This window comes from Mastomys coucha, unplaced genomic scaffold, assembly GCF_008632895.1.
Source record: "Mastomys coucha isolate ucsf_1 unplaced genomic scaffold, UCSF_Mcou_1 pScaffold22, whole genome shotgun sequence".
NCBI classification, from domain to species: Eukaryota; Metazoa; Chordata; class Mammalia; order Rodentia; family Muridae; genus Mastomys; species Mastomys coucha.
In genome coordinates, this window is record NW_022196905.1 from 115343168 (window position 1) to 115370327 (window position 27160).

General features: G+C 41.8%; 1 protein-coding gene across 8 annotated transcripts in view; it reads left to right on the forward strand.

Moving 5' to 3' along the window:
* The window catches only part of Atxn2 (ataxin 2), a 95660-nt gene that overhangs the window by 59828 nt on the left and 8672 nt on the right, over positions 1 to 27160 (forward strand). For 2 of the 8 annotated variants that reach the window (XM_031337729.1, XM_031337725.1), the window contains exons 7-21: positions 245 to 336; positions 710 to 907; positions 2121 to 2299; positions 4072 to 4317; positions 6768 to 6950; positions 8407 to 8604; positions 8935 to 9042; positions 9508 to 9578; positions 15158 to 15465; positions 16600 to 16663; positions 17420 to 17572; positions 17914 to 17980; positions 22798 to 22982; positions 23658 to 23790; positions 26894 to 26947. In XM_031337729.1, coding sequence (XP_031193589.1) covers positions 245 to 336; positions 710 to 907; positions 2121 to 2299; positions 4072 to 4317; positions 6768 to 6950; positions 8407 to 8604; positions 8935 to 9042; positions 9508 to 9578; positions 15158 to 15465; positions 16600 to 16663; positions 17420 to 17572; positions 17914 to 17980; positions 22798 to 22982; positions 23658 to 23790; positions 26894 to 26947 — 2239 coding nt within the window. The remainder of the gene's footprint in view (positions 1 to 244; positions 337 to 709; positions 908 to 2120; positions 2300 to 4071; positions 4318 to 6767; positions 6951 to 8406; positions 8605 to 8934; positions 9043 to 9507; positions 9579 to 15157; positions 15466 to 16599; positions 16664 to 17419; positions 17573 to 17913; positions 17981 to 22797; positions 22983 to 23657; positions 23791 to 26893; positions 26948 to 27160) is intronic. The other 6 variants (XM_031337724.1, XM_031337732.1, XM_031337726.1 and 3 more) reach the window with 6 other exon arrangements.

Here is a 27160-nt window from a genome sequence, read left to right on the forward strand (position 1 = left end):
TTTTTTTTTTTTTTAACTGTAGCCCAGACTGACCTTTGAATTCAAAACATCCTTCTGTCTCAGTCTCCTAAGTGCTGGTATAACAGGAATGAGCTGTATCTAGCTTGTCTTTAATGTTTTCTAAAGTAAAATTTGGCCCTTTTGTAGGGAAGGGCTGGAAGAGCCAACTACTACAGTTTGCTAAATGTTACTGTAAACATTGATTGCAGCAGACTTGAAAAGTTGTCCTTCATTTTCCTTTTAGTCTAATGGATGGGACCCCAATGATATGTTTCGATATAATGAAGAGAATTACGGTGTGGTGTCCACATACGATAGCAGTTTATCTTCATATACGTAAGTTCACAGAGTTTCTTTTTATTTATTTTAGTGCATTTGTATCAATTGTTTCTATTAACTATTCAGACTGACAGACTCACATTAAAACAGGGAATAAATGTTGTTTCCTTACCTATCCTTTGTTTTCTGGTCAAAATACATTTTGCCTTTGATTTTAAATTGTAAAAATGTTAAATTGACAAGGATCAGGGTTAGAGTGAAGCAGTTTTTGAAATAGTAAATGTTTTTCTTTATAACAGCAATTGAAAAAACCATAATTTGATTACGATAGCAAAGCCCCTAACTTTGTCAATATCTTTGACCCCATACTATAGAGTCTGTTAATAGCCAAGTATTGAAATGATCACTTATGTCTTGTCTTTGTGTTTAGGGTTCCCTTAGAAAGGGACAACTCAGAAGAATTTCTAAAACGGGAGGCAAGGGCAAACCAGTTAGCAGAAGAAATTGAATCGAGTGCTCAATACAAAGCTCGTGTGGCCCTTGAGAATGATGACCGGAGTGAGGAAGAAAAATACACAGCAGTCCAGAGAAACTTCAGTGACCGGGAGGGGCATGGCACCAACACTAGGTATTCAAACTGAACCATAGTGCACTGTCTTGGACACATGATTCAAAGCCTGTGTGAGAGGGTGTAGTCTGACTGTTTTCCTCTTTCATGAAGCTAAGGAGAAAGTACTCATTGATTTGGCTTAAGATTCTCTTAGAGAGCTGGGCAATGGTGGTGCACTCCTTTAATCCCAACACTTGGGAGGCAGAGTTCACTGCCAACCTCAGACACCCCCCGCCCGCCCCCACCCAAATTTCTGTTAAAGAAAAGATTATGGTCATTTTAATAGTATCGTTTGGGATTAGCTCTCTGGAGTCAAGTGTTGGACCCATGTGCAGACTCAGCTCAGATCCTGAGGAGCTCCTTAAAACAAGGTCAGAGAGCGGGACCCATTGATCTAGTGGCACTGTGGCTTGCATGATGAAGGTCTGTTCAGAGCATTAGAATATCGGAATGGGGAAGAACTAGCATTGCCTGTATAGTTCAAGAGAACCAGAGGTGACTTTTTGGTATGATAATGGAGTCTGTCTGCCACTGGGAGTGTGGGGAATTATTTCACCTTTGCAGAACATGGTCCTGTAAGAGAATCTGGCCTCTTTTGGTAAAGGCTAAGAACCCAGGGTCAATATTCTTGCTGTGGTGGCAGGTGGCAGAAGCACTTATGTGCCATGCTTGAAGAGTAGCCTATAGGGAACAGTGAGGAGCAAAGACACTGAGTCAGAGAGCCTGTCAGAGTGACACAGCATTACAGCAGAAGGTGACAAGCTGCTAGACAGACTCACAGCATAAAGGCTGGAAAAACTAGAGAGAGGTGAACCTTACTTGAAAATTCAGGTGTTCATGATGCTTGCTCTGAGAATACATGAGCTAAAGGAGGGAGTGTGGAGTGACTTTGAAAGGAGAAATGATGGAGCAGTGGTTGCTTGCATTTGCAGGGCTGTGGGTCTGTCATTTACTCAAAGCAGTAGAAAACCTGCTGCATTGGGGGTAAAGCTGATTCTACCTTCAAGGTTCCACAGCTGAGTCTTATAATTTCCCTAATAATCACATAGTGTTAGGATGAAAGTGAGCACACTTTGTTAAAGTACTGGTGGCCCAGACCTGCAGGGCTGTGAGGCAGTGTGGCAAGACAGGCCTATGTGAGAAATAGTCTTCTACTTAGTGCACCTTTCAGCATGTTTTGTAAGCCCAGTACTTTTTAGGATAAATGATTTAGAGGATCTCTCATTTCCAGGGAAAATAAATATATTCCTCCTGGACAAAGAAACAGAGAAGTCCTATCCTGGGGAAGTGGGAGACAGAGCTCACCACGGATGGGCCAGCCTGGACCAGGCACTGGGCCATCAAGAGCTGCTTCTCACACTTCAGATTTCAACCCAAATGCTGGCTCAGACCAAAGAGTAGTTAATGGAGGCAAGTATTTTCACCTTATTTGTTAATGTTTTTGATCAAATACATAACTATCTAAACATTTAAGAGTTTGCATACCTGATAGAAATGTGCATGCCATTTGTGAGTTTTTGGAGTAGTTTTATTATCTATAATGTAGTTTGTTTTGTGGCTACCAGACAATATAACACTGTATACGTCCTTGGCGCATGAAGGGTGACAGCATGTCCTGAGCTGTTTCATCCTCTCATATTCATTTGGCTTAAGACACTCCACAGACAAATAGATCGGAAACTCCTAAAACACTGGGTAATAATGCTGTGGGCATAGTTCTTAAGGAAGACCCTGAGTTAGTGCAGACTCGTGTTCATTAACTGTGATGGATTCCATTCTGCTTACTTCAAAGAAGAACTTAGGGAAGTTTGTAATATCAGAGATGAGCAAGAGTCATGTGACAAAAGTCATCAGAGAATTGTGCTTACAAATACAGCACAGACAACCTTTGGTTTCTGAGTGTATGTGTTAAAGAGTGTAGTGTAGCAGCTTGGATCTTTAAGTAGGAAGGCACTTTGTGTAGTATCCCCAGTCAGTTGAATACAGATAATAGGTGAGTATAGAAATCTGGAAGATAGAACAGCATAAGTGAATCATTTGGGAATATGGTAACTGACAGGGAAAGAGAGTGGACAGCCAATGTCAGGGTTGAAGGTTAGAGCAGTACAAACGGGGTGAGGTAGGTGCCTCACCCTGAGCAGAGGATGAGCGGCCAGGCTCCATAGGCAGTTTGAGCCGGCCTGGGTCGTGTGAGACCTCATGTAAAAGATGGGAGTCGGGAAAAGAATGCCAGCCGTGTAAGAGCAGAACACTAGATTTCCAGTTTCATTTGTTTTTGCTGAGTCTTTTCTCCAGAATTCCTCTCCAAGGAAACACTCTTGAGTTGTTTCCCTACTTAGTAATGATGGTGAAATTTCTTTGCTCACTGAGTGAAGATTTTCAGTTGTTTATGAATAGAATTTTCAAGTTAAAACCATGAACGGGGCTGAGAAATGTATGATACTCCAGTGTGTGGAGCCCCCTAGACTACTGGAGAGGAGTCCTGGACTGCTGACAAAGCACCAGGGTAGTGGCCAACCTGGGGCCCTGATGTCAGGTTTGTGCCCTGATGCTTACAGGTCCCTCCCAGTTGGTGTACTGACAGTAGACAGGCGGGGCCCATGAGATTCTTTTAAGCATAGGGTGCTATTCTTCTAACATTATAAAAAACAGTAGAAGTAAGGTTTCATTTTTACCTGAACAGGCCATGGCTAATGACCTTTGAAACTGATATTTCAGTTCAGATGTAGACCTGAGGAACTTCAGGTGAGAGTAGGAAAAAAGCTTTTGACAGTGGCCTTAGAGGCTGCTGTTTCTGTTTACTGTTCAGAGCTAACACCAGTGAAGGGGCTGCCTTCCAGAGCAGGAGTCAATGTGTTTATTGAGGGGGTTATCTGTGTGTGCACCATTCTCTTCACAAGTGATGGCTGACAACAGCTGAAGAAGTAGGCATACTGGACAGAGTCTCAACTGTCTTCTTCAGTAGTGTGTGTAGATCCTAATTAACCCTTTGGGAACGTGGATTCATTTCAACAGACTTAATTTTAAGGAGGTTAAAGTAAAATGTGAATTTGTGTCAGTTAAGTTGTGCTAAAACTTATCACAAATCAAATGACTGTCCTCAAAGGGTTAAATGTACAAGAAATCATTTTTGTCATTTTACTTTTTTTTCTGTTTACTTTTTCCCTCATTTTTTTCTTTAGTTTTTATACTTTCCTTCATATCATTTGTTCTGTCAGGTGTTCCCTGGCCATCGCCTTGCCCATCTCCTTCCTCTCGCCCACCTTCTCGCTACCAGTCAGGTCCCAACTCTCTTCCACCTCGGGCAGCCACCCCTACACGGCCGCCCTCCAGGCCCCCCTCGAGGCCCTCCAGACCCCCGTCTCACCCCTCTGCTCATGGTTCTCCAGCTCCTGTCTCTACTATGCCTAAACGCATGTCTTCAGAAGGTACAATACCACGATTTGTTCATGTTTTTGTTTGTCTTTGTTTAGCTCCTTTGTGAGGTTATGATTACAAAATAGTTTCCTCTTCATTATTTAATAACCTATAATTTTTGTTTTAACTTTAGTTTATTAAAACTATTTCTAGTAACCTTTTGTTCACTAGAGTTAAATTTAATAAGTGCTGTATAAAGCTATGCAGTGTCTTGGATGTAAAGATGGGGTCTGACCTGTCTGGCAATAGTGCTCCTGTGCAGCTCAGGAAGGTCGTGGCCCTAGGACAGTAACAGTGATCAGCTGGGCACTTTGTGCTCCTGGAGGTGGGTGGAGTTATGGGGGCTGCCACATTCATGGTGCCAGTGAACCTTCCTGTTGGCCAAAGGCAGGAGTACTATTTTGGGGTCCTTTGTGATCCATGACATCCCTTGTAGTGGCCTTGTACATCTGCCCTCAGGTAACAGTAGTTTTTAGAGTGCCTGAGGAATTGCTAATTTCATTGAATAATTATTTTAAATTAGTTTTACAATACCACTGTAGTGAAAGGCTGCTTTAATCTGTGGGATGACCTTTATTTAAAGTTTATCAATTACAAAACAGGTATAGATTTGAGGCTTTTCTGTCTTTTTGGCTCTAGTCAAATTGTTTGTATTTGATGCTAAATCCACCATTGTTACATGTCATATCCTTTGATTGGTGGCACATGTTTGTAATCCCAGTGCCTGGGACACAGGCAGGAGGATTGCTGAAAGTTGAGATCATTTTGGCTCATACAATGAGTCCTAAGCCTACCAGGACTATATGGTGAGACCCTGTCCCAGCCACTCCGACACCCTGCTTGGAAAAGGTAGCATTCTAATTTAATGCAGTTTATAAGTTGTAAATAACAGTGTCCTTTGTTCAGAGTATTTGTGCTTATATTCTAATCACCTTGTCTTGGTAAAGTCATAATGAATATAACTGATCAAGACCAATAAAGCTTTCTAAAGAAGCTGTTTGAAATAAATTATATTGGCTACTGTTAAATTTTTGCCCACACAGAAGGAAACTTCACTGCAGAAGAGTGCAGTGTTCCAAAGGCAAATATCACTGACTTTTAATGCATGCCTCTGGTCATGGCTCCTAGCAGCAGCATGGAGCTGTTGCAGACCATTAGGGGACAGGTGCTTGTTCCCCAAGAAGGTTTCAGATAGCACTGAGCACAAATCAGCTGTAAGCATTGCATTGTAGTCAGACAAAAGGCAGCTTTTGGACTGCCAGAAAGTGTGCTCTACATTTTGAGGGTGCAGGTGCCTCCAGGTGAAAGCCCTAACAGTTGACTGGCGAGGTGGCTCTGTGCCATGCAAGCATGATGACCTGGGTTTGGTCTCTGAAACTCATGTAAAGGTGAAAAAGAGAACTGACTACACAAAATTGACTTCTCACCTGCACACACGTCATGGTACATACAAACCCACACCACACATATAGAACAGTAATTAATACATTTTAAAAATAAAAAAGGGAAAATCCTAACGTGAATTAGCATTTTCTCAGAGTGCATGTCTATATTCCCACTGAGGCCACAGCAGAGAGAGCATGGGTCAGAGGCCTCGTCATGGCCTCTGAGAGGGGCAGTTCTAGATTTGTGTTTTTAATCTGGCTTGTTATGCTACCAGCTATACTCACAGCAGCCCCTGCTGGGTGGCAGAGTCAGTGATGGTGAGTGTCCTCAGCTCACACTCACACAGTGCAGCTTTCTGCAAAGTGTCCTTGTTCTGCTTTTATGTGGCAGCCACTCACATGTGAGGACTGCCTGGAGCCATGATTTGTAAAATTGATGATCGTGGCAAATGACAAGAGAGATCTGAGGCTTCTGCTTAAAATCCTTTTTTCCCTGGAGCCCTGAAGGATGTATGGGGTCCCAAGTTTGGTTCCTATCACTGTAAAAAAAAAAATTTTTTTTTTTGTCTCATTTTGGAAGTAATAAAATCTGTTAGAAAGGTAAACTGATAATATCCCATCATGCAGGTGTGATTTCTATTAAGACTTAATTATAACTTATTTTTAAAAAACTGTAATTTTTAAATGTAAACTGTAGTTAAACACTGTTAGGCTATGTTGTTTGATTTCTTACCATCAAGTTTATTTCTTCCTTGCTTTAAAAATAAAAAGAAATAAGGCTGGACAGATGGGTCAGCTGCTAGAAAGCTTTCTACTTTTCCAGAGGAACTCATGTGCACAGCCTCACACAGACATACACATAATATAATTAAAAATAAAAAAACAAACTGTAAAAGGGGGAAATAAAATGTACTTCCATAGTTGACATCCTACAAAATAAGAAATCATACAGTGTGGTTCATGTTTTAACCAGTGAAACTCTGTTAAGGAAGTAAGAGTATATATCTATATCTAGCACAAAGAGCAGCAAGGTGGGCGCTGCAGGACTGATGTGACATCCTTCCTGTCTTCCTCAGGCCCTCCAAGGATGTCTCCAAAGGCACAGCGGCACCCTCGGAATCACAGAGTCTCTGCTGGGAGAGGCTCCATGTCTAGTGGCCTAGAATTTGTTTCCCATAATCCCCCAAGTGAAGCAGCTGCTCCTCCAGTGGCAAGGACCAGTCCTGCAGGGGGAACCTGGTCCTCGGTGGTCAGTGGGGGTAGGTATGACACTGTGACAGAGCTGGCTGTGCACGGATAGTAGGGACAAGCTGAAGATCTGAGATACAAATTAAATGTGGTGGCAAAAGCAGGTGTTGCCAGTTACCACGGGTACTCAAGACATTAGGTGAAGGCACTGTTCCACTCTGGAATTCTGTCCCTGTGTACAGTTTGTAAGCCTGCTTAGGTTTCCTACTGCAGCATGTTTCCATGGCATCTGTGTGTGGAGTAAAGGACACTCCCCTGGTGCGCCTCAAGGAGTCGTCTCCCCCAGGGGGGTTCCACATCCACAGCTGCAGCAAGGCCCTGCTTGCAGTGGACTTAGAATCGGGCCAGACTGCTTGCGCTGCTGAGTTGCTCTTGTCAGTCTGCAGTGCTTCCTCCTGGGAGTGCAGAGCTAGAGCGTGTGCCTGCTCTTTCTTTGTTTTTTCTTTATTTCTTTTTTGTGCCCGCTCTTTTGGCCTTACTATACTAGAAAGAAGTCTTTAAGTTAAAAAACAGACAACCCAGTTCAGTTAAAAGTCTGTTTTTGCTGGGCAGTGGTGGCGCACGCCTTTAATCCCAGCACTTGGGAGGCAGAGGCAGGCGGATTTCTGAGTTCGAGGCCAGCCTGGTCTACAGAGTGAGTTCCAGGACAGCCAGGGCTACACAGAGAAACCCTGTCTCAAAAAAACAAAAAACAAACAAACAAAGGTCTGTTTTTATTTGTTATACCTTTGTGTGGTGTACAGTTGTAGTAATTGCCCTGTAAATTCCTTTATGCTAGTTTTCTTGGCTTTTTTAACGGAAGATTAACAAGAAAAGAATCTTGAGGTGTTTTAACCTTATTATAAATAAGCAACTTTATTATAAATATGAGAATAGAGACAGTTGAGGGATACAGTGAGAATTGTTACAGGGTTGGTCTTTCCATGAAAAGTTAGAGTCGTGAACAGTTTCAAAACTTCTATAATGTTTGTGACTTTAAAAAGAAAAGTCACTAAAATGATACAAATTGAACCATTTTCATTAACCTCTTTAGTCTGAAGTCAGCAAATAGGTTTTTAATGGACTACAAAGCATTAAGCAGTTATGTGGAAGGTATTCATTCTGTGTTACATACCCCTTGAGGCTAAGTGTGCCCTAATTTCCTTCAGCACTGGCAGTGCATTTTTATGTTGAATGGAAAAGCACATAGGCCTGGCAGCAGGCTACCACCGATTTTATTTCTTGTATTGATGGAAGGAGAGGAGAGAGGCATGGTAGAGATCTCTCACCTTAAATAAATGTTACACTTTGGATGTTGTCTTTTTTTTTTAAAGTATGATTTGGCTTGCCATTGAACTCTGGTGTTGAACTTTACTCAAAATACTTCATAGTTAACTTGTTTAAGGGAAACCATGGAAGTACTTAGATATTAGTGATTTCTGCCATAAGATATTTCTGAAAATTTAATGAGTATGTTTTTGCTTCTAGTTCCAAGGTTATCTCCCAAAACTCACAGACCCAGGTCTCCCAGGCAGAATAGCATTGGAAACTCTCCCAGCGGGCCTGTGCTTGCTTCTCCCCAAGCTGGCATCATCCCTGCTGAAGCTGTTTCCATGCCTGTTCCTGCCGCATCTCCGACTCCTGCCAGCCCTGCGTCCAACAGAGCACTGACCCCATCTATGGAGGGTATGCACCCAACACCTTTCCTGTTGTAACCCGTGTATGGCCAAGAGCTGTGTTCTAAGTACATGGTGATGCTTTTGTGGATGCAAGATTCTGTCTGTTAGAACTATTCCATGTATGTTAACTAACGCCTGGCATCAGAAGCTCTCACTGTCCTAGTTGTATGAGCATGCTTACTGAATTGTGATGTGATGACTAACAGCATAAACTCAGTTTCATGAAACCAATTTTTCCCTAAGCCAGAAAATTAAAAGTGTTTGGTGTTTATTCACACTGTTGTCCAAACTTCTGTCTAATACTAGGTTTTTTGCTTTTTTAAAACTTGTTTTCTAGCAAAAGATTCCAGGCTTCAAGATCAGAGGCAGAACTCTCCTGCAGGGAATAAAGAAAATATTAAAGCAAGTGAAACATCACCTAGCTTTTCAAAAGCTGAAAACAAAGGTTAGAGTTTGTTAAAGTTTTTAGACACAATTATAGAAATAGAAAAGTAGTTAGCCAGATGGATACTTGAATTGCTAATCTCTCTCTCTCTTTTTTTTTTTTTTTTGGTTTTCTTTTTTTTTTGTTTTTTCGAGACAGGGTTTCTTTGTGTAGCCCTGGCTGTCCTGGAACTCACTCTGTAGACCAGGCTGACCTCGAACTCAGAAATCCACCTGTCTCTGCCTCCCAAGTGCTGGGATTAAAGGCGTGTGCCACCACTGCCCGGCAGAATTGCTAATCTTTAGGTGATAGATCTGTTCTCATTTCTTATTTTTCTCTTCCCCGCACCCCCAATGCTGGGATTAAAAATCTATAGGTGTACACCAACACACCTGGCCTTTGTTCTCATTTCTAACATTCCATACTTAACAATTTTAAGTTTAAAATTAGAAGTAAATTGGAATCTAACAGGTTTTGGTTTTACAGGTATGTCACCAGTTGTTTCTGAACATAGAAAACAGATTGATGATTTAAAGAAGTTTAAGAATGATTTTAGGGTAAGTTCTCTATTGACTGATTAGAATTAAAAATGAAATAGCAAACATAGTGATTTTTATGACCAATTCATACAAAAGTATGCTATTAAAATACACATATACTCATGGTCTTGTTTTAAGTCATTTGTGTAGCAAGCTAAAACTTTTTTTCAGTTTTTCATGCATATGAGTGTTTGCATTATGTATGTGGGCCATGGGTCTGCCTGGTGTCCTTTGAGACCAGAAGAGGGCATGGGATTCACTGGAACTGAAGTTGCAGATGGTCATGAGCTACCATGTAGGTTCTGGGAACTGAACTCAGGTCCTCTGGAAGAGTAGCCAGTGCTTTTAACTGCTAATGTCTCTCTCCAGCCCACAGGGTTTAAGTGAGTAGGTATGTATATAGTAATTCAAGTGCCCTCTGAGGCCAAAAGAAGTTGTCATCTCTTGGAGATAGGGTTAAGGCAACAGTGAGCTGCCAGATGTGGGTGTTAGAAATTGAATTTAGATTCTCTGGAAGAGCCAGTAGATATTGTTAACCACTGAGCCATCTCTCCAGCCCCTTGACAATTACTCTTAAAGATGTCTCTGTCTGTTCTAAGTACAATAACTTAAGATCACAAAGTTTTTGTTTGTTTTTTTGCTGTGTGTGTGTGTGTGTGTGTGTGTGTGTGTGTGTGTGTAAGTAACAAGACTGTAGGTAACAAAGAATCTTACTTTGGAAACTGACACACTAGAGCTCACTGCTCAGTAGGTCTAAGATTGAGGACTGACCATGTCTTGAAATGTAGCTATCTAGAAGGAAAAGTCATGCTTTTATATACCTATATATACATGCTTTTATATGTCTATATTAAATCTTAAAACTCACAAAACTCACAAAACATGCAATAATTGTCTTTTCTGAATTAATTTGCTTAATGTGATATTCTCCTATTATATTTATTTTCCTATAAATGATACAATTTTTTTGGATAAATAAATCTGTGAGTATACATGCCACATTCTTCTCAGTCATCCTCTGTTAATAGACACCTAGGTTGGTTCTGTAAGTAGCCATTGTGACTATGACACAGGTTTGGAGTCCTTTAAGAGTTAATGGCTGGGTCAAATGGTAGGTCTATTTTTAATTTTTTAGGCTTGGAGTTTTTTTTTTTTTTTTTCAAGATTTATTTTACATTTTTTATTTGTGTGTGTGTGTGTGTATGCGCGCGCGCGCTCACCTACTAGCACATGTGCAGGTGCTCCGGAGCTGAAGTTGCAGACAGTTGGTAAGCCTGAGTTCATGTAGGTGCTGGAAATTGAACCAGGGTTTCTTGGAAGGATAGCTAGTGCTCTTAAGCATTGAGCCATCCATCTCTCCAGCCCACTATTTTTTTTTTTTTTTTTAAGTCCATAAAAAGACTGGACAACTTTACAGTCCTACCAGCATTGCTCTCTGGTCGGAGAAAAAAGGGTTCTCTTTTTTCCACATCCTCACCACTTATTTGGTATTTGTTTCTAATGACTGCCATTCTGACTGAGTTAAGATAGAATCTGAATGTGTGTGTGTGTATATATATATATCTTATCTAAAATAAGTGTCTTTGTGTATATAAGTATATATACATACATATTATATATATATGTATATATTTTTTTTTTAATTGCAAGGGTGTGTGTGTATGGGTAAGTGTACGTGAATGAGGATACCTGGCGAAGTCACAGTCACAAGCTTTGCATCTCTCTGGGATTGTGTGCTCAGGTGGTTGGTGGTTGTGTGCTGCATGATGCAGGTGCTGAGCTTGCGTCATCTTCAAGAGGAAGGACTTCACACTCATAACCACTTAAAACTCCAGTTTCCTCAATGGAGTTTTCATTCACATTTCTCTCATGGCTATTGATCTTTAACATTTCTCATGCATTCATTGATTATTGATATAAGTGTTTTGAGAACAATCTGCCTGTTTCTGTAGTCTATTTAATTGATTTTGTTATTTGAGATACATACAAGTAAGATATATACTTACTTGTATAAGTGTGTATTCATATACACATATGTTGGGAGTATACAGCTGTGCTTTGATACAAATAATGCTCAGTGGCTCTGGATTATTCTTGCTTTCTTTCAAGGATGAGTAATGCCAACAGAAACATTGAGGCTTGGTTTCTAATGAACATGTGTTGTCATTTCTCTAGGATTGGAAAGTTTGTGTCATGTGGTAGTATGTTGAGTCTTTGCAGGAACTACCAGTCATTTTACCATGGTAGCTGCATGGTCTCCATTGGACACTCCCTCCACCATCAGCCAGCAAGTTGTATTTATTTTCATTTTGGGTTTGTTTTTGAGACAGAAACTTGCTTTGTAACTACAGCTGCTTTATGTGCTCAGTCATCCTGCTTCCGCCTGCCGAGTGCAAGTGTCACAGGCACACACCACCTGGCCATGTGTGGGGCAGACCTTCCCCTGAAGGTGCTGCAGTTCATGCTCTTGGCTGTGGTCCACATTGGTTTTCATATGCAGAGCTCTCCTGGCTAGTGATGTTGACTACCATCCTTTGTGTTTATTGCTTGTTTGTTTTGTTTTGTTTAGATTGCTGATTTTTCGTATCCTCAATTGTAAAACTTTAGGCACTGTTGAGCTAGCTCTATGGGTTATGGCCCTTTCTACCAAGTCTGGCAACCTGAGTTGAGTTCCCTGGACTCACGTGATGGGTGAAGGAACTGACTTTCAGAAGTTGCCTTCTGACTTCCTATAACCCCCTTCCCTACGTGAAATAATTAATCTTTTTCTTTTTTTTTTTAATTTTAAAATGTTTTTTGAGCAAGGTTCCTCTGTGTAACCCTGGCTGTCCTGTAACTTTATCTGTAGACCAGGCTGGTCTTAAACTTGAGTGCCGGGATTAAAGGTGTGTGTGCCACCACCACAGCTCAGCTGCTAATTAATCTCTTTTAAAGTGGGTTTTTATTAATGAACTGCAGTAGGCTTTTCTTCTTTTTAGACAGTGTCTCTGTGTAGCGCATGCTGACCTCTTCCCTCTTGGCTAGTGTTGTCATACTGTAGATCTGAGTCTGCTGTTTGCCTGATACTTCTGGGATGTTAGGCTGGGAACCCGCAGTGGCACAGAGCTCCAGCCTTGGTTTTGTATCCTTCAGAAGATCTGGGTTTGGGAATTTCTTTTCCCCCACTTCATGGGTTGTCTTTTCACTTTGTATTCCTTGAGACAGCTTTATTTAATGACATCTAGTTTTTTTCCTGGTATCAGTTGCCACTTAGTTTGAGAGTTTCTTATCTGGTATTCCAAATACCAGACAAGAGGTTTAAACCTCCTGAAGATGACAACGTTTGACTGCTTTCTTACAACTTAACTAGGGAGTTAACATTTAACTTAATCTGTGTGGTTCACCTTACAAGGCTCACACTCAGTCTTGGGCTGATATCTGTAACATATCTCAGCATCATCTGTTGAAAATGGGGCTGTATTCACCTCCACTCTGTTGGAATGTTGCTTGTAGATATGGAAGTTTAGTACTAGCTCTCCATTTCTTCCTGTGTCTGTGTGTGTGTTCTCCCTGTGCCGTAGTTGATACATCCCTTTCATCCCAGCTCTTGGGAGGCAGAGGCAGGCAGATCTCTGAGTTTGAGACTAGCCTTGGTCTACATAGTAAGTTTTAGGACAGTCAGGGCTGTGTAGAGAAACCCTGTCTCAAACCACCCTAACTCCCCAGGCTACTATTTATTTATTTATTTATTTACTTACTTACTTACTTATTATTCCAGGCACTGATACTAGTTTGCAACTCTCTTTGTTTGATCTTCCCTTAGTGATGAATTATTTTCCCTGTCCTGATCTTTATTATTGTTTTCCAGCCTTGATTCAGGCTTAGTTTTGTTGTTCCTTTTCTGAGATCTCCAGGTACAGCATTGTTCCTTATTTGAGATCTTATCAAATTCTTTTTTTTTTTATTTAACTTAATTTATTTATTTTAATTTTTGTTTAATTAATTTAACAATTAAGCATTAAAATTTTTTAAATTAAACTTTAGGTAGCAGTGACATTAAGAGTCGGTCCTGCTGGGCGGTGGTGGCGCACGCCTTTAATCCCAGCACTTGGGAGGCAGAGGCAGGTGGATTTCTGAGTTCGAGGACAGCCAGGGATATACAGAGAAACCCTGTCTCGATAAAACAAACAAACAAAAAAAAAAGAGTCTGTCTCCAGGAGTTGATCATACCTTTTTAAAATATCTTTGAGTTCCTGGCCAGTGAGTAAATGCTAGGAAGCAAATCAGGGGTTCCAGTGTAGTGTTTGAATTTTAATTGCCCTAAATGTAAAATCAAGTCAGTAGTTGACATTCAGTGCTTCCTGTGTTTCACACACTTTCCCCCTGCTTCTGTCCCAGCCCCTCCTGTCACAGGGATGCTTTGAAGCAGGTTCTGTCAATGCCTGCAGTGTGTGCACCAGGAAACTGAGGCATTGAGGTTACATCATCTGCCCAGGGCCACATGGCTAGGAAATGGCAAACTTAGGCTATCTGGGGTGCTGAAGTGTTCAGCCACCCTTGTGACATGTAGGTTTGGTTTGGAACTGCCCTTCTTTCTCTTGAGAGCAGTCTCCTCTCTGCAGTATAGCTGAGTGCTGGAAATTTGATATGGAGGATTTCTATGTCCTCTGCAAGAACAGAACATCCAAATATCTACTGAGCCATCACTCCAGCCCTAATTTTTAAATTGTCATATGGTCATTGTGTATTGTTCCAGGTTTCAAAAGCACGTTCATATAAATGTACTCTGAACACATTCCATCTCCTGTCCCCTCCCCTCCCCCTTTCTCATGCTGTTGGGATTTTAGAGTTAGTTGTTGTTTAGATTAGATGTTAGTCTCCTCAGGAGCTATTCCTTCATGAAGGCTGCATTTCTTTCTGCCTTGCATGGTAGCTTTCCACCTTGGTGTGTCATCTTGTTCACTGTCAGCCACACCGTACAGGTTCCTCCTGCCTCTGCCTCTCCAGTTCTGAAATTGCAGCTGTGAGCAGCCATAGGCAGAAACAGTCTCAAGACAGGGTTTTCAAATTTAAACTGTGTTTCTACAAAAGTAGCTTTTCTACCTTCTGTGCTTAATAATGCCATCAGTCTAGTGGTTTACATCTTTTGTGTTGTGCTTTGGGGGGGCAGGGGCAGAAGGTTGAAACAGGGTCTCTCTACATTGCCCTGCTCTCCTGAAATTCACTATGTAAAAACTAAGGTGGCCCACAACTCACAGACCTGCCTCTGCTTCCTGAGTGCTAAAATTAAAGGCTTGCACCACCATGTTCAGCATGGCTAATAAGCAGCTCTTAGTCTTGGATACTGGTTCCTAAAGTTGTGTTGTGTATCATTCTGTTATTTGTGCCAGAAAAACACATATTCGGAGCCAGGCCTGTTGGCCGTGAGTTCAGGGCCAGCCTGATTTACACAGAGCATTCCAGGACAGCTAAAGTTACACACAGAAACCCTGGGTCAACAAACCTGACAAATCAACCAAAAAGACCATATTCTGAAAATATGAACAGAAAACCTATTTAAAGCATATTCATTGCCATCACATAAACTTTGCTTATGGGAAATTATTTCTTATATTTAGTTACAGCCAAGTTCTACATCTGAATCTATGGATCAACTTCTAAACAAAAATAGAGAAGGAGAAAAGTCAAGAGATTTGATCAAAGATAAAACAGAAGCAAGTGCTAAGGATGGTTTCATTGACAGCAGCAGCAGCAGCAACTGCACCAGTGGCAGCAGCAAGGCCAACAGCCCTAGCATCTCCCCTTCTGTGCTTAATAATGCAGAGCACAAAAGAGGGCCTGAGGTCACGTCCCAAGGAGTGCAGACTTCCAGTCCAGCCTGCAAACAAGAGAAGGATGACAGAGAGGAGAAGAAGGACACAACCGAGTGAGTAACCTGAGCCTTAGCACATCCTCTCTCCTGCTTTAGGGGTTTCTGTTTCACAAAGTAACTGTTACATAGAGCTGGTCTTAGAGATCTTAGCTGAATCTAGTCATTGAATTCTTAGCATTCTTCCCATTCTGTTTTGTCAGCAGCTGTGGAGGATAAGAAAAGCTACTTTTGTAGAGACACAGTTTAAACTTGAGAGCCCTGTCTTGAGACTGTTTCTGCCTAATCCTGCTGTCTGCAAGAATTGTTTGCTGCCCCAGTTGAAGAAATGTTTAGTTGATAAGCACATCTTTATGAACCTTATTTCTGTGCATCGGGCATTTTAAAGCACTTAAATAGACTAGTGGGTCTCTGACTAATCACCTCTGACCTAATCACCACTCCTTTTTTGTGTTCTGGATAACAAAAAAAACCCTAAGTGTACTTGAACTTTTAGAATGACAGGTTGTTGAGTGACTGCTTATTCTTGATTTGCAGAAAAATAATTTTATTTGAGCAGTGGTCTTTCCCAAGGGATGTGATTAAAATATCTTGACACATTTAAAATTGCTGCATATGCCACAGGCAGTGGAAGGGCTTTGTTAACACAGCACTTGGGCAACTGACGCTGTTGATCCTAAGTTTGAGGCCTGCCTGGATCCATTGCAAAGCCTTTTAAAAAGAAAAAAAAATTAGAATTACCGTGAACTCATTAAGCATTGGTATTTTATCAGCATGTCTGTCTGTACGCACATACTTGCTGTACCTTCAGAGGCCAAAAGAGGGTATCAGATGTCTGAAACTCCAAGTAGTTATACATAGATGGATTAAACCCCAGTCCTACGGAGGGGCAGCTGCTTAGCTGTCACTTAACCCCATTGGGCACCCTTTTAAGGGTATTTTCTCCTGGGCTACTGCGTTTTCAGTTGAAATATGCCTTGATCGCTTTTGAGGGATGTGGTTTCTTTGGTTTTAATTTGTTCTTGTATTAGTTTCTTTGTCAGATAAAGCAGCACAGGACTGAAACACAGAGTATTCAGCTCTGGTCTATGTCAGCAATCCCCTGAAAGCTGACAAGTGTGGCAGAGTTGAGAAAGCCACAGGTTCCATGATGTTTCACTGGCCTCCCTGTTTTTTTTTCCTCTCATTTAGGCAAGTTAGGAAGTCGACATTGAATCCCAATGCAAAGGAGTTCAATCCTCGTTCTTTCTCTCAGGTAAGTTATAGCCCTTTATAGCTGGTTCCAAAGAGACTTCATTGTGGTCTTTGTAGCTTTTCTCCTGAGCTTCCATCTAACTGAGCCCAGCTCTAGGACACTGAGACAGCCTGTCCTCCAGGCTTGTAGGACATCCCTGAGCTTGTCAGTAATGATGTGCATTGAGAATGCAGTTGTGAGGAACAGCTCAGAGTGTAACCTTTCAATGAGCAAGGCTGCCAGGCCAAAGATGCCCGCTCCACTAACTGCACAAAAGAGAGTCCATTTCCTCAGGAAGGTATGGGAGAGCATGCCTGTGATCTTAGCAAACAGGAGGCTAGGGCAAAAGTGTCATGAGTTTGGTCAGTGTGGGCCACATAGTGAGATACCCCCTCAAATACACAAAAATGAAAAGAAAAATGGATAGACCTTTTCCAGTTCCTTGTAAAATTACTACAGTTTTTTTTTTCATTGATAAATATCTTAGCTTCATTAGATATAGATAACAGTGCTGATACCAAATCCTGTATTTTTGCCGGCCCTCTTAACACTAAGAAATGTCTGCAGCCTAAGTTTTCCCTTTTTTAACCCCTGGAAACTGAATCAGCTACTTACATGCTAGACTCTGGGTGTTTTGTTTGTTTCTTTGTTTGTTTGTTTTGCTTATCTGTTGAATAAAAAGTGCTAGTTAGAAACAAATTGGCAGAATGATTAAGGAAGCTGCTTTGAAGATTGTTTTCATCTTGACATAGTTGACGTTGAATTCTGTTTTTGTAGCCAAAGCCTTCTACTACCCCAACGTCGCCTCGGCCTCAAGCACAACCCAGCCCATCCATGGTGGGTCATCAGCAGCCAGCTCCAGTGTACACTCAGCCTGTGTGTTTTGCACCCAATATGATGTATCCTGTCCCAGTGAGCCCGGGCGTGCAAGTAAGTTCTATGGGTTAGGATTTGCTGGACACCATAGCTTGCATTTAGCACAAGTGTCCTGGGTTGGCACCAAGTGGACACCTGGTGGCAGGTAGGGTTAAGAGTGGGCGGTACGTAGGGATTTGTGTATTATATCATTAGCATGTGGATCTGAGTTTTAGGATTAGTTTTCAGAAAAATGGCTTACATTTATTATAGGCCAGATTTGTTCCTTTTAGTTGTGGGTATTGATTTGAATAGATCATAGGGAATCAGGAGAGCATGGGCCAGATCACATTAAAAGACAGTGATAGAATATAGTTACCATATGAATCTAACGATGTGTTTTCAATTCCCTCAAGCCTTTATACCCAATACCTATGACGCCCATGCCAGTGAACCAAGCCAAGACATATAGAGCAGGTAAAGGTGAGAATAACCCTGCCTGTGTTTGCTTGTGTCTGCATGCTGCATGAATTAAGCGCCAGTGTGCAATGAGTAGTTAGCTTCAGCTTGAATTCACAGGGTATGTGTTCACTTCTGATGGCCAGTGTGAGTATTCAAGTGACTCTTGATGAGCAGATATCACATAGTAATCATGTGGGGGGGGGAATAATATATGTATGAACTTTGTCTGTGGTGTGTGAATATGTGCCTGTGTGCACACAGTGTGCATGGAGGTTAAAAGAGCACTGTAGGATTTTCACCTGGTGGGTTCTAGGATCAAACTCAGGTCATCAGATTTGGCCACAAGTACCTTTACCTGATGAGCCATCTTGCCAACCCAATAAATGTCCCTCCCCATCCCTGTCGCCTACCCACATACAGTCTCTCCCTCTCACTTTGTAGCCTTGACTAGCCTGGAACTTACTATATAGACCAAGCTTTCTTGGAATTCATATAAATCCGCCTGCCCCACAAGTGCTGGCCTTAAAGGTATGCTCACTACACCTGGCCTTTTTTCTTTTTTTTCCTCGAACTCAGAAATCCACCTGCCTCTGCCTCCCAAGTGCTGTGATTAGAGGCATGTGCCATCACTGCCTGGCCTTCTTTTTAGAGATGCATTTTGAGCCAGGCTGTGGTGGCGCCACTAGTGATGGCTAGCCTAGTCTACAGAGTGAGTTCCAGGACAGGCAGGGCTACACAGAGAAACCCTGTCTTGAAAAAACAAAACAAAAAACAAAACCAAAAAACCAAAAAAGATGTATTTGAGACTGGAGAACTGGATCATTGGTTAAAGAGTGCATGCTGCTCTTACAGAGGATCCGGGCTTGATACCCAGCTCCCACGAGGTACAGGTAAGTGCCTCACCAATTATCTATAACTAACTCCAGTCCCAAGGAATCCGTTGCCCTCTTCTGGCCTCCATGCACACCAGGTATACACATAGTATATTGACATACATGCAGGCAAAACACTCATGCTCATACAAATATCTGTATTTTTATTTTTGTGTTCTATATGTGAACGTTTTGCCACGTGTTTGTACTTGTACTGTATAGAGGCTTGGAAGCCAGAAAAGGGTAGTAGAACTCCTGGGACTGGATCATAGACAACTGTGAGCTGCCATGTACATGCTGGGAACCTGGACTCTGATCCTCTGTAAGAACATCAAGTGCCTTAACTGATAAGCCATCTCTCTAGCCTCTTTTTGGTATTTTCTGCCAAAAGAAATAAATTTTTTTGTTTGTGGTTTATTTGGAATTCTTTTCAGACATAGTCTCACTGTGTAACCCTGACTGGTCTGGAACTGGCTATGTAGACCAGGTTAACCTCAAACTCCATAGCGATCCTCTGCCTCTGTAATACCTGGAATTAAAGGCATGTACCATCTCACTGGCTGCTCTTTATCACTGAGAAAATTCTCCTGTAGCCAGGCTGGCTTCATCAAGCAAACTTGAGATCAGAGGCCTGAAGAGAGAGGGTGTTGGCTGTCCTGGAACTGACTCCTAGATGGTTGTGAGCTGCTCTGTGATGCTGTGGACAGTACCCTGTTCCTGTGCAGAAGCAACACAGTGTCAACCCCAAGTGTTCTCTGCCCTGCTCACAGCTTTAATTACAGCCTTGCAGCTTTTATAATTCCCTTGGGTGTGTTTTTGTTTTTGTTTTTGTTTTTGTTTTCTTTCCAGCATATCAATCCTGCTGATTGTATCCTTGGGTAGTGTTAGTTTAAAGAAGTCTTAAATGCCTTCCAACCCTGGAAAGTGGTATTACTACATAATAGTAATTTCCAGGACAAAATTGGGTACTTTTTTTTTTTGTAAGTTTGTTGGTTAGTTTGTTTTTCTGACATTGATGGTATTTCTGAGGATTGAACCCAGGGCCTCATGTGTGGTGATTGAGGCAGAGGGAGGGAGGGGGAACGGAAGAGAGAGGAGAGAAGGGTGAGAAGAGCCTGTAAGTTGCCAGGGTAGCCTTACACTCTGCCTGTGTTCCTATAAGTTGCCAGAGTAGCCTTACACTCTCCCTGTGTTCCTGTAAGGCCAGGGTAGCCTTATGCTCTGCCTGTGTTCCTATAAGTTGCCAGGGTAGCCTTAAGCTCTGCCTGTGTTCCTGGAAGCCTGAAGCTCATGCTGCAGTCACCGAGTGTAGTATTCTTTTTGTTTATGCTGTGTTGTGAATGGTGTCTGTTTCCTCAGCAAGGATGTGTCATGTCATCTCTCATTGTGATAAGCAGAAACTGTTTATTGCATGCATCTACAATTCCAACACTTGGGAAACTGAGGCCAAAGGATCAGAAGCACAAGGTCGTCTTGAGTTACATGACACCCTTTATCCACCTCCTCCCATTTTTTGCACACATGCCTTTTGTAGCTACTTCCTGCCTGTGTTGCTGCCATAGATGGCCATGCTGTAGTCCCCAAATCAGTCACTCACCATGTCCTGTGTCGTGCTTTGCTTTCCAGCAAAGTTTTACTTCATTGGAATTGTGGATTGTCCTAAGGTAGTTTTTCCATGAGCTAAAAAGAAAGTACAGACATGCTTATCAGTGCCTTTTTAACGGCTGTCTCCAAAGATAAAAAAGAGTACTCGTTGTATGTTGGGGCATTATCAACTTAGGGGATTTCATACTTGTTTCTCTAGCCGGTATTTTATAGTTAACCTAGAAGTTAACCTAGAGGAGATTCTCTCCCTTTGCAGAGGTGAAACTAAGAATAAACTTGTTCTGTGAATAAATGGAGGACCTTGTACATTTCCACAGGTTCTGTGTCTGAAACTGCTGTGCAAAAATATCAACTGTGTGTATCTTCTAAGGCACAACTTAGAATGCCCTAGGCAAGTAGCCACCCCTGCCTGTGTGATTGCAGTATCCTCAGACTGCTGTGCCGCTACTGAACAAGTGGAGGTGGTAGACAAAGATACTTACAGCATTTTTCAAATAGACAAAGTCAGGTTCTGCAAACCACATAAAAGACGCCTTTTCTTGCATGTCAGTGAATCTCTGCGTAAAATCACGTCAGGTTCCCCTTGCCATAAATGACCCCTGCCTTTCATGTATCTGTGAGGACATGCTATCAGGGAACTGACATAAAAGAGATCACATACAGACACACACACACAGAGTCACTGAGACTACTCTGGCCTCCAGTTCTCTATGTAGCAGGTGTGGATTTGAACTCCTGATCTTACTTCCTGTACTCAGGTTCTGAGCTTCATGCCTACACCACAATGCAAGAGCTAAATAAATTTTCTTATGCTTGCCACCATTGCCATCTGTAACTGGTATTCTTTTCTACAGTGGGGAGAAGTCTCTTGCTGACTAGGGGTGCACATTAGCAATCAATAGACCTAGTAGTAGCAACCCTTTAGTTGATTAGGATGACAAAAAAGGTCTCCAGATACTGCCAAATGGCCTCTGTTGGGCAAAATTGTTCCTAATAGAGAGCCAGTGACATGTGAAATGGTTGAAATGTGGTTCATATAAAGTGTAATCTAAGATATTCACTCAATTTTGGAGAAACCCACTACAGCTAAGTAAATACAATGTCTTTTGTGGAGGGCAAGTATTCATGACTAGTTTGTGTCTTGTTTTGCTTTGTTTGAGTGTGTTTATTTTGCAGAGGTTATGGATGCCAAACCAGCCTCAAAAGCTGAGGACTTTGAACTTCTGTTGTCCTTGTCTCCACCTCCCTTGTGCCCCAAGTCTAGGTGTGCATTGTCTCTGCTGGTCCATGTTCAGAGATACAACAAAAGTAGTGAAGAGATTTTATTGAGATTAACTAGGCAGGTTTTTATTTGATATTTTATTTAATATTCAGGTTTATGGGTTTTTTTCCCCCACCCAATAAAATTTCCTTTCCTTTCTCTAACAATAGCAGTTTCATTAAAAGTTCAGTCAACATTTTTAAATAATAAACATATAGACAATAATAGTTACTTTAGCTCTGTCGACCGAGTAAACAAGCAACATTACATGTTCTTTGTGCTGTACCTCTAGTAAGGCATGCAGTTCCTCCTGGAGTTAGCATGACATCAGAAACAGACATGACAGCTATAGTTGATTCTCGGTGTGGGAGGAAATGCACAGGTGATACAGAGGGTGTTTGTGAGCATTACACAGGTCTTCTTGCCTCTGTTTCCTGAGTGTTGAGATTAAAGATGTGTTCAGCTCTTAGCTGACATCCGGAGAAGGAACCTTTATAGGAATATGGAAGACACACAGCAAGCAATTTTTCCTTTCTTTATATGCAGTGTGGGGGTGGTGTTGCTAATTAGAAATCTGCTACTTGGTCTACTTGGGACTGTATGTATGATATTGGATGAGACAGAGGAGAGCTGACCTAGGGGTGTGGCTTAGTGGTGGGGCCTCTGTTTAGTGTCCCAGAGATCTTAAGCTTAGTGGCTCTGACAGAATGTAAGCTGTGTGGGAATAAAGTAGGAGTGGAGGGATGGATGCTTCTTTTGTATTGGCTTTTTTTGTCATCTGTTTTTCTTCGGAAAGGAACCTTTTGTGACCTTAATTAAACACATTATAATTTGGAGTATCAGATAGTCCCTGTGGCCTCCTCCCATTCTAATACCATATCTTATGTTCCGAAAACCAGGTGAAGGGCAAGTCACCGCACAGCTAAACTCTGAAGCTGAGTGGAACAGTAGCTCAGAGCAGCTGAGAAGGGTGGCAGCTGGGTAAGACATGTGAAAGACAGGATCAGAGTCGAGTCTCACAGAGCCTGTAGACCACACGACTGCATGAATTGTACTGAGGTTTCATTTCCTTTTAATACGTTTCTTTTTCTTTCCTGTAGTACCAAATATGCCCCAACAGCGACAAGACCAGCATCATCAAAGCACCATGATGCACCCTGCCTCCGCGGCAGGACCACCCATTGTAGCCACCCCGCCCGCTTACTCCACTCAGTACGTTGCCTACAGCCCTCAGCAGTTTCCCAATCAGCCTTTGGTCCAGCATGTGCCACATTATCAGTCTCAGGTAAGGCCAGTGGAGCCTAACTCATTTCACTCCTAAGAAAAGCATCTCTTTCCATTGTCTCTGTGTTTATGGGGTTTTGGCTTTGTTTTATGGTATCAGGTAGTTAAGGAATTGAGGCCTTTTAAATATGTTTCTTTTTTTTTTAAATGGGTATGATTATTTTTTAAACCACATGCTGTGCCTGGTGCACTCTCAGCCTGGTGCACATCATCAAAGAATGATGCTGCTCTTGCAGACGACCAAGGACTTATCATCACCTTACCTATTTCAGAAAATCCTTTGGTCTCCATGGACATCTGCATACATACAAAGCAGAAATACCAGGCACATATACATAAAGAAAATACATTTTAAATTAAAAAGAAAAAAATTGAAAAGGAAGCATTCAAGAAATAAAACTCTGAAATGTTTCTGGGAGTCATGAAGCTAGGAGTCAGAAGTGACTGAAACAGAGCAATGGTTCAGTAGCAAGGAGTGTTTCCTGCTAGTGATGGGACCCAGGCTTGGTTCCCAGCACCAACATGGCCACTCACAACTTCCTGTAACTCCTATTCCAGGGGATTCTGATGCCTTAGTCAGACTCCTTACACACAGTGAATCTTTTTAAAAAAGAATGTTAACTAGACTTGACATGGTTCATTTTGGCATAATGAATGTTCTTTTGTCTAAATATAGCATCCTCATGTGTACAGTCCTGTCATACAAGGTAATGCCAGGATGATGGCACCACCAGCTCATGCTCAGCCTGGCTTAGTGTCTTCTTCAGCCGCTCAGTTCGGGGCTCACGAGCAGACGCACGCCATGTATGGTAGGAACCATTTTATTGTCTTTTTTGTGAGTGTGACTATAGTTGTTCTAAAGTTCTGTAAAGATACTTTGTTTAAGAATGGTAGGTGTGGTGGTGTGACTGGATCCCAGCTACTAGTGGTGGTGGGGAGACTAAAGTACAGGATCATTTGAGCCAAAGGGTGAGAGACAAGCCTGGGCAACAGAGAGACCCTACCTCAAAAAACCAAGGAGGAGTAAAAATAACCCAACTTTGTGACAGTGAGTGTTGAGAGTTATGTCTGACTTACTGGTAATTTATTTCTACTTTGTACCTGCAATTCCTCTTGTCTTGATATGTTTCTCCTTCTTTAAAAAATGATGAAAAGAGCTGGGTGTGGTGGTGCACACCTTCAGTCCCAGCACTCCGGGGTGCAGGGCAGAGGCAAGCAGATCTTTGTGAGTCTGAGGCCAGCCTGGTCTATAAAGCAAGTCCAGGGCAGCAGTCAGGGCTATATATATAATAAGACCCTGTTTCAGAGAAAAACAAACAGACAAACAAACTGATGACATGTAATGAGAGAGCATCTTTGGGGGGAAAGATGGACTTTCCTTCCTTTGTTCCTGCCATAGGTCATTCTGCTTACCCTGCTAAGCCTTGCAGGGAAGGGTGTACCATACTGTCTTTCTTACTTCCCACATCTTACCATGTGATCCTCTTACAGTATGCTTGTATGCTTTTTACTTATATTACTCCGAACTTTAAGTGACAGTACTATACCAAAACTTAACACATATTTTTCCTAGTGACATTTGAATTCTTTGGAATGTTAGATAAGTTTGGGTTACTCATCAGTTGAGAAGTGTACACCATGAAACTGAGAGTGTGAGTGCATGCAGCTGTGCACACACTGTGTCTCATCTTCTTAGTTTGGTGCCTTAAATGAGCATACGCAGGACAGTAAGTGTGTTCTGGCAAACACTTGATCATTACTGATGCTTTAACATTATGTGGGCTAACTAAGAGTAACGTTGGCCACCCTGAGCATCCTCCCTGTGTTTGGGATCACATGTGTACTGAGCAGGTGCACAACTGTCACCAGGGATACATGCTTGCCGTGGAAAACACTTTCCTTTATAAAACCCTGAAGTCTGATTGTTCCACACTTTGATCACAGTCATTACCGTCATCATCAGTGTGTACTGGGCATTTGAAATAAAGAGCAGGGCAAGTGCTGTACTTTAGAAAACATTTCTTTTTAAGCAGTCAGTCCATTGGCCTGGCGTGGGAGAGTGCCTGTAAGTCTTAGCCCTGTGGACACCATGAAAAAGGAGGATCAGGTATTGAGATCAGTCTGGGTGGCATAGCAAGACCCTGTCTCAGATAAAAGTCCTCCTGTAATTTGATTTATAAAGAGTGACGGCCTGGCCAGGTTTATATTTTTATCATGATGTGTCTGTCCTTCAGCATGTGATCAGTTGTACTCCCTGGGATTAGATCAGACCTTGTATGGAAAGGCCCTGGTGGTGACTCTTGCTGACTTTCCTGCACCTTGCATTCATTTCCAGTTTTCCAGTTTGTTAAAAGGTTTGGTTGAAGTTCTTATATTTGGACACTGCTGCTGCATGATTCAGAAGTAGAAGAGACACTTCTTTGATACTGTTTTTTGACATGCCCCCATTGGATTAAGAGGAAACTTTGGAGCTGAAGTTTCTAGTGCTTTTAGGAACAGCCACTGTGTGGCTTCAAGTGCAGTGTTATGCAGAAGCTGCCTCCCTAGGGCTGCTGATCTGGGTTTGCCTTTGTCATGCAGGTCCTATATTAAAAACACACTAAGAAATGAATTGTTTGAGGATTTTCCCATAATCACAAGTCATTTTTTAATATGTCAACACAAGTTTGTCAGTGTATTTGGCTGCTCCATAGATCAGTTATGCCAAACAAATACACTGTTTGAAAACTGTTGTATGAAAATTCTAATTTTGTGTTCATTTCCTTTGAAAAGTATTTTCTATAACCCTGAAGTGGCACACTTGAAGGTGTGGATTTACAGCGTAGGCATGCTTTGTCCTCGGTTGTGCTGCTGATGTGCCTTTCTGTTGATCGTTACTGGTGCAATCAAGGCAAAGGCCCTCCTTGTGGTAAGGAGGACTACATGGTGTCACGTTGTACTCTTTGTGAGGAAGGACTTCTATTAGCAGAAATCACCTTGTTGCCTCTGCCCTCCAAAGTGGTCACTCTGACGTCTGTTTCCCTCATATCCAGTCTCCTGCTCATCTGAGTTGGTGTTACAGCAATGGTTTCATTTTCAGAAACAATGATGGAGCTGTCTGACTGGCAAGTCATCCAGAAGATTGAATGTGTGCTTACCATCCCCACTCCCACTCCTCAAGAAAAAGGACAGGGTCTCTAGATAGCCCTGGCTGTTCTTGAACTTGATATACAGGCCAGGCTGGCCTTGAATTCAGAGACCCACCTGCTTCTGTCTCCCAAGAGCTGGGATTAGAGGTGTGAACAGCCACACCAGCTAAATATTTTTAACATGTGTAGTTTAATGCAGATAAGTTTTTAAGCATAAAGAAATAGCATTCCCCATAATCCTTCTGCCTGACATCTACTTGTTAATATTCATATATTCTCCCAGTGCTTTAATTATACCTTTTTAGACAGACACATTTTAGTATGAATAGTGTGATACATAAAAATTTATATTTTTATGTCATGAACCTTGGGATTTACTTACCCAAGAGCCTGTGGTAACATTTGTGTTGCTGTGTAAAATTACGTATCATGTATTTGCTTAAATACTGTTTTATCTGGGTACCTTGCTTATGTCAAGGCTGTTTGATGGATGCCATGTTGGTCTTTTTATCAGTTAATGGTTCTATATCAGATAATAATCTTATTCTTTTTATTTAAGCAAGTCAGCGTGCGGACTTGCTACCTCAGTACAGAAGGAAAGCCTTCCGGTTCAGTCCTGTTCGCTTGTAAATCTCTGCAGCAATGCTTATTTACAGTGCTGGTCACCCCCTGTCAAAACGAATCGTGCGTGAATACAAAAGATCACTGAATATGTCGGCCTTTCCAGAACATCAGGAATGCACACCTCAAGAGGCTAATTTACCTTTCTATTTCCCAAATTCAGCATGTCCCAAATTACCATACAACAAGGAGACAAGCCCTTCTTTCTACTTTGCCAGTGAGTTGGGTTTTTTATACTAATTTTAATTACACAGTAAACACTATTAAAGGGATACTTGTTGAAGTAGCTAACTTGTTAGAGAATATTTTCTTTCTACCAGACAGAATCATTCAAAGTATGCATGTCTGGGCTGGGGATGTGGCTCAGTGGTGGAGTAACTTGCTCTAGCATGCACCAGGCCCTGAATTCATTCCCTACTACCAAAAAAAA